Source organism: Podarcis cretensis (genome assembly GCF_951804945.1).
Source record: "Podarcis cretensis genome assembly, chromosome: 8".
Classification (NCBI taxonomy): Eukaryota; Metazoa; Chordata; class Lepidosauria; order Squamata; family Lacertidae; genus Podarcis; species Podarcis cretensis.
Window position 1 is genome coordinate 30,393,639 of NC_137177.1, and position 7,511 is coordinate 30,401,149.

Sequence of the window (7,511 nt, forward strand, 5' to 3'; positions counted from 1 at the left end):
GAAGAAAAATGTTAAGATAAAAGTGGTGGCCTGGATGTCAAAATAATGTGGAGCATTTTCCTAGTACAGGAGATGGATTATCATGCATACAATTATCTAAGGAGGTACAAGATCTTCCAAAGTAGAGAAAGGACATGTATTGTTAGCAATGAGGAGACGGCTACTGGGATCACCTGTGTCTTTGATGGCCAGTGGCCTAGGCTGGGGAAACTAGGCTCTTCACGGCCAAGCCAACCACAGGAACACCTCCAAGCTATTTTTGTAAGAGTGAAAGAGAAAGCAGAATCAGAAATATTGCCACTTTCACCCCACCCTCTCTACTTGTGGAGTGTCTCTGTCCTGTTTTCCATCTACCCCCACCCTGCCAAATGATAGGCTTCAGGAACTGTTTGAAATCATGTTGTATGTCTACACAGTCCTCCTCCTATAGCAGCTTTTGCCATTCCTCTGGATTAGGCAGACAATAGCTCCTGAGACAAAACATGGAAAGGACAAACAGATATAGTGGCTCAGCAAAGGATAAATGACCACAAAATACACAGCAGCAAGTTAAATGGTGGAAAAATTTATTGACTTTTTTATACTGGAAACTTTTCATTTACCAGGAAGGATGATGCCGTCATACTGCAAGAGAAGAAAAGGATTATCAAAATAATTGTGCAAGAAAGAATAGTCTTTAAAGCACAGCCACCACCAGGAAATTTCTCCCTCATCATGTCTATGGCAAAGTGATTTGATGCACTGGGAAACAAACTCAGAAGTTAGCAGATTATAAATATTGCACCAGCCCACACATTAGTGATTTTTTGTGGCACAGAAAAAGAACCAATTTCTGATTGGCTGAAAGGAAAGAGTATATTTACAAGCCATTTAAGCAGGAAGAGTGCTATAAAAGAGAAGCTTACACATTGTAAATAATGATCTTGCCATGTGGAAGCATATTCCAAATACTTTTGAGATGCTGCTCACAACATTTCCCAATACTGTGAAGAACTGTATGAATTGCTCCCCACCCCCGAAATCTCCAGCCAACCTTGCTGCAGAATGCATAGGTCACACACATCTTTCACATTTGTTAAACGGAGCTCCATTAGACTAATGTAGAAAAATACTAACAATTCAATGCAGCTCTCCAAAACTGTTCCAAACTACCAGAACTGCTGAAGACTTATGTACTGGGATTCTTTTAGAAGTGGAAGGTAAGAACTGAGCACAATTATTTTATTTAAATACTTATAAACAGCTCTTCCATAAAAATGCAAGGCTATTTACACCATACAAAAATTACAATAAAAACAAATAAATTGCAAAATGGACAAATTCACATTTCAAAGGCCTGTCTAAACAACATCCTTTTTAGGAGACATCTAAAAGAAGGCAGGAGTGATTCTTGCCAAACCTCTACTGGTAGGGAGTTCCACAGGGCAGTGTCTGCCACACTAAAGGCTTGGTCCCTAGTGAAGGCTGATTGGGCTTCAGGAGTGTTAAAAACACTAAGAAGTGCTCCATCAAATGACCTCAGTGATCCAGGTGGAGCATAAGATATCATAATTGCCCTTACAGTACTTTGGGCCAAAGTTATTCAGGGCTTTGTGAATTAACACAAGAACCTTGAGCTTGGCCAGGTGGCAAAGTTCAACATACCTCTGCTCTCGCTGACCGTTTGACATCGGCCAAGCTAACTGTAAACCCTATCCTAAAGATGCTAAGGTCAGAAACGGTTGATTGCACTAGATTGTACTGTTAAGCCTCCAATTGATTTTGGCATCACTGTACACTTGGGGGAGGGGAGGGCAGGGATAGTTTCTTTTAGATATATTGGTCTAACACAAAGAGGTCAACAAAGTGGACTAAACATGTTCGGCAAGTTTGTTCACAGCTTAAAATGCAGAAAAACCTACCTTCTGCTGGAACCAACGCATGGCTTCCTCCTTACTGATTCGGTGCTTGGCCCCAATGCTACCAGTTCGGTGCTTCTTGTCAGCAATGCTGAAGCCTGGCCTGCCCAAAACCTGCAGCAGAAACACAAGCCTCGTTGAGTCCTCAAGACCTACCTTTAGAAAGCCTTTTCAGACAGACTTCCATCTTTCATAGTGTTCAAGAAAGAAATTTAAGAAAAGCACCCAAGTTATCCATAGCACCCAAGAAGGGGGTTCACAGCTTCTCACAGAGTAAACACACTGCAGCAGCTGCTAGAGTGTTGAATTTGGATGCAGGACCTGGGTAACAAGGAAGAGCTGGGCGATCTGATGCAAGTCACTCTCCTAGACTAACCTACCTCAAGATGTAGGTCTGAAGATTAAAATGCTATACCCCACTTTCCAACATTAATGAGATAAGCAAAGCCATCATGAGCAACACTTGCTTAGGACTAACTCCTATGCTCCTTTTAAAGAATCTATAGACATAATGTTACATGAACAGCTATTTAATGTGTTCCTTGTAAAGCCACTTTTCCGCCTGCGTGGCCCCCCCAATAGTCTTACCCCAAAACTGACTATCAAAAAACAGAGCAGAAAACTGACAACATCCTTTTGATTCCAGTTTAGTTTAATTACTTTTAAACTATTATATTTTATATATTTTTAACTTTCTGTGTTTAATTTTTGTAAAAAAAAATCTGGAGAAAATGAATCTGGGAAATAAATTTTAAAAAGCAGCAATCTATTTTTAAAACAGTAAGCGTAACAAGGGAACTTCCAGCAAGCCAATTAAAATTATCTTAAGAGCAGTGTCAGCAGTGCTTCACTGGACATATGTGTCAGTCTCACCCCAGGAACACACAGTAAACTATTCAAAAAACGATTCTGTATGGCTGCAGAAGTAAAGAACAGCAGCAGTAAAGAACAGCAGTCATTCCAGCTTTTCAGTTGATGCTTTTACAATCTGGTCCTATTCAATTCTCACAGCTGCCCTGTCAGCTAAAATAGGTTGAGAAAGGAGACACCTCTTATCCAATAAGCTTGACAAAGTGGGAATTTCAACATGAGCATATCCAAAGGCAAAGTTTGCAGAGAAAGTAAGATGTGTCAATTGGTCAAACCACACGGTTCCCTTTCTACAGCTGTTACCAGTTGTTATAGCACAGGGGCAGAAAGTAGGAAGAGAGCCCACACACATCACACCACATGTTTTGGGCCTACCTAACCTCATACGTAACTCAGGTGTCCATAGATACAAATGTTAACTAGATACAGACTGGAACAATAAAATATCATGGCATGTTCTGGTCCACAAGCTCTAGCTGCTGCAGAATGCAGCAGCTAGACCACTGATGGGAGCTGAAAGCATGTGACACCTTTGCTAAAACTTCTGCACTGACTCCCTTTATGCTACTTGGTCAGGTTCAAGGCTCTTGTGTTGATTTACAAACCCTGAACAACTTGGTCTCAGGATACCTTAAGGATCTGCTGAGCCCTTATATACCAGGTCAATCACAGAGACACTCTCTGTGGAGAGCATTTAGTTTTCTCCTGTGTTTACAGAGGCCCAACTAGCCTCAACTATAAATCAGGCATTCAGTGTTGCTGTTCTCACACTGTGGAATAGTCTTCCAGGAGAGATTCAGCAGGCATCCTTGCTTCTGACTTTCAGGCATATCTTGAAGAAACTTCTATGCCAATAGGTCTTAGCAGCTGTTTACTTTTATCAATAAATATTTGCTTGCATGCATGCACCAAGTGCACTTGCTACAGCTTAAGTTCAGGCTCCCCAGATTTGTTTTAGGGTAACAGTCCCTCCCTTGTGTGTCCAACCATGCAGGAAATGGCAGCTACCACTGCAGTGGCACCTAGGCTCAGAGTTAGTAAGACCGACAAAACAACTCTACAGACATGACCTCTGGATTACAGCCGAAGAATGCAAAAGGGTAAGCTAAGTATACAAACCACATAGAAGTCCAAGCCGTAGATACCAATACTAGGATCGTATTTAATCCCCAGATCAATGTGCTCCTGGATTCCAAAGCCAAAGTTGCCGGTGTCAGAGAAGTTATTCTTCCTCAGCTCGTATTCTCGCACCTGAAACATTGACATCAGCTTTAAACTTTGACATTTTCCGACTTGCATGTGCCAAGTTCTCTTAAGAAAGCATCCAAATACAGCAAGGACAGCACTTCACCTTCAACCCTTTCTCCAAGATCTCCTCAGCTTTGGCCCCGCGTACAGTGCAGTGAACGGCTATCTTCTCATTTCTCCTGATCCCAAAGGACCTGACTGTGTATCGAGCTGAAGAAGAAACACAATTTTTCTTAAGTCTGCTGAAAGGGTCAACAAAAGGACAGGTATGACATGCCATATTCAAGGAAAACTAAAATATGGTGGTCAGAAATGTCCACCAAACGCCCAGCTCCAAGTTTAAGATTACAACTTCCAAACAGTAGGTCCACATCTTGACAGGCCACGTGACTGCAAGCACAAAGAGGGGAAGGCATGCATCACTGCTGATCAGGAAATGGGTTTGAGTGGCAACTCCCCAACAAAAACACCAGCTGTAAGCAGCCCCAGTCAATGGCTTAAACTTCTTCCAACCTAATACTCACCATGTTTTTGGACATGTTCCATTACACTTACCCACTAGCTGTGCTTAGTGAGGCTGCTGGAAGTTGCCGCCCAAACTTCTAGAGAGCACTAGGCAGAGAGGCCTGAGTTAAAATCTACTTTTGGTAATACTGATAGGCTAACTTAAGAATCCAGTTCTCTTTTTTAAAGGTTTCTAGCATTCATAGTTAAAGGGAAGTCTGCAAAGGACAAAGACCTGGGCACTACAGAACAGAAAGCATGAAATCTGGATTCCAGTTCAAAATCAATCCAATTTGATGTACAGAGAACTATGAGGTGGGTCAACCCATTCCCTGACTTCCTGCCCTGTGGCAATCACCTTTCCCTATTCTTTTGCCCTAGTCACCATGCTGTGCATGCGTTAAGCTGGACCAGGGTGCCCACCCACATAACAAAAAGAGAAGTCTGGGCAAGGGGAAGCAAATGCAGTTTCCAGACCACTGATGGTCTTAAATAACTTTGGAAACACTGCTATACATCCTGCACAGAAGCTGATCCTTCCTTTGTTTTTCAAAAAATAAAAATAAAATGGTATGAATAAAATTTCAGCCTTCTTCCTCTAGAAACTTCAGTAACAGTCTTCCAAAAAAGCTTACCTTTGGAGAAAACAGGAGTCTGGCCTGTGAGCTGCTCCAGCACTTTGGCTGCCCGGGTGAGCCTGTCTCCACTTTCCCCAACACAGATGTTCAGGCAGAGTTTGCGGATGCGCAGCTCCCGCATGGGGTTCTCCTTCTCACCCTTGTCTTGTTGCTGTGCAATGGTGGGGGAAAGAAAGCAGTTAAACCAGCGACAGCTTTTCCCTATACCCAACTCACACGGCATAACACAAGGAGCAACGTATTGGGCTGGGACAAGTTTTCATAAGAGGCTTAATGTTTACAAGCATATCTTCTGTCCCCATGTTGGGAATTTAGCATGAAACCCTAGACTGGGGTGGCGAATGTGTGCCCCACCCCACATTATGTTAGACTCCAACTCCCATCAGTCCCAGCCTGCATGGCCAATGGTCAGGAATGATGGGAGTTGCAACAGCCAGAGAGCCAAAGGTTCCCCATCCTTGCCCTGGACCCTAAAAGGCCTTCAAGTGGCCACTCCACCCCTCTTTGTGGTATTCTCCATATTCATCTCCCATTATTGCAATTTAGAAAGATTCCTGAACTAAACCCTACCCTCTCCAAAAGTTATGGCTTACCAATACTGTTGACACTGCCCATACACTTGAGGAAAAGGGCCAAATTACCATCAAACGCCTTTGTCCCCTTACTCTGCTCTAGTAGGCAAGCTTCAAGAAAAAGAAAATCAGCCTACTAGCCAACAAAATGTGATTAGTACAGGCTCTTGAAAAATCCTATCCCAAAGCCTTTTCTTCCCTACTGGAAGCCTTCCAATACCTCAACATCAATATATGTACCACCGCTATCACATGAGCACCTTATAGAGTAGAATAAGCAGCACCATGAGAAACACAGTAATTGTTAAGATGGTTCCTAATTCTGGGTGTCTGTTTCAAAGTTTGAGGTGTTTCTGTAAAAACCTGTTGGTAGCTACCCTAAGTAGTTTTAATAGGTTGTTCATAAGCATGGCTATAAACCAAACTCAGCAGGGGGAAATACAATACTGAGTGATACTTTACAAGGGGTAACTGCAACTTACAGTATCTTTAAAATATAGTGAGGCTGGTGACCAATACACGAAGGTAAACACAACAAGAACCAGACATGCAGACAACCCAACAGGCCCTGGTTTGTTTTTAACATCATGAATTTGTTTTCGCCCTGTTTTTAGTAATAATGACTTTTTATACCTGCCATTTTTGTTGTTTGCAAACTACTTTGGACTGGCTTTGCCCAGAAAAAGCACAACAAAAGCAACAAGATAGCAAACAGATTCCCTTTCCCTAGACTTCTAGCAAGCTAGGTAGAAATATTCTAAACTAGCCTTTCAAACAACATACCAACTTTTTGTGTGCAATGAACTTTTCTTGCATGAGGTATTCTATCCCTCAAGCCCTCCAGCAACCCCCCTCCCCCAAAAAAACCCTTCAGCTTTAAGAGAGAGAACTACACCTACAGAATTCAGCAAGCGAAGCTTTTTCAAGCATGGAGAGAAAAGCAACAGGGCAAATTGCACTGGCTGCTTTTCTCGTGTTATCATGCTGTTCTCAAAGAACCCAAGTTGGAGGAGGGGGGAGAAGAAACAGAAGGGAGAGCTGGCAACCACCTATCACCCAAGGAAAAACATCTTGGGTAAGAAAATGCAGCCCCAAAGAAAGTGAAGTTTGGGGGATGCACTGATTTCCCGGAGCGCGCACCCCAAAGAGAACTGAGTGTGGAATGGAGGATGGTAATGAAATATCCCATCAGGCCCAGTCAGCTTGCCCAATGGTCAGAGATAAGAGGGTCTGGAGGACTACAGTATCTCCAGACCCACGTTTAAGGCCTCTCCAAAGAAGGAAGCTCGACTCCTTAGCCTGGTTTAGCCACAGGGCCAGCTATTCCTACCGCACTCCCTCCCCGCCCGGCGAGACTCTCGCCGCTTCCCAAAACGGCCCCACGGAAAGCCCCCAGCCCTTCCCCGCCGCGCCTGAGTAAATTCTTGCCCAGAAGAACTCGGACGCGGAAGGATGGCGGCGGATTCAAGGGTCCCTCCGCGCAACTCCTCAAACACAAGCTACTCACCGCCATCTTGGAGGCGTGGAAGAGATCGGAATAGCCCCGGAACGGGATCTTAAACGCCAAAGCTGCGCTGGACTGCCACAGAGAAGGGGAGCTAGAAGGCTTGCTTGAAGGGGACGTTGCTGCCCTCTAGAGGCTGGAGGGAGGAACTGCGCGATCCCCAACACTGGATAACGACGCTGTGTTAATCTGCCGCTAGACGAGGGCGGTCGCTTACAGATCGCCCAAAAAAAACATGACACGGATTTGCATGAAAATTGCATCTGCTGTTTTATAT

At 43.8% G+C, this 7,511-nt stretch overlaps 1 protein-coding gene across 2 annotated transcripts in view; it reads right to left on the reverse strand.

Moving 5' to 3' along the window:
- Positions 1–7,360, reverse strand: part of RPL11 (ribosomal protein L11) — a 50,107-nt gene extending 42,747 nt beyond the window's left edge. The window contains exons 1-6 of one of the 2 annotated variants that reach the window (XM_079987819.1): positions 7,238–7,360; positions 5,156–5,309; positions 4,120–4,226; positions 3,888–4,019; positions 1,902–2,012; positions 550–624 (exon numbers count right to left, since the gene is read on the reverse strand). In XM_079987819.1, coding sequence (XP_079843945.1) covers positions 595–624; positions 1,902–2,012; positions 3,888–4,019; positions 4,120–4,226; positions 5,156–5,309; positions 7,238–7,243 — 540 coding nt within the window. In that variant the 5' untranslated portion in view covers positions 7,244–7,360 and the 3' untranslated portion in view covers positions 550–594. Of the gene's footprint in view, positions 1–549; positions 625–1,901; positions 2,013–3,887; positions 4,020–4,119; positions 4,227–5,155; positions 5,310–7,237 lie in introns of those variants that run through there. The other variant, XM_079987820.1, reaches the window with a different exon arrangement.
- Between the last annotated feature and the right edge of the window lie 151 nt (positions 7,361–7,511).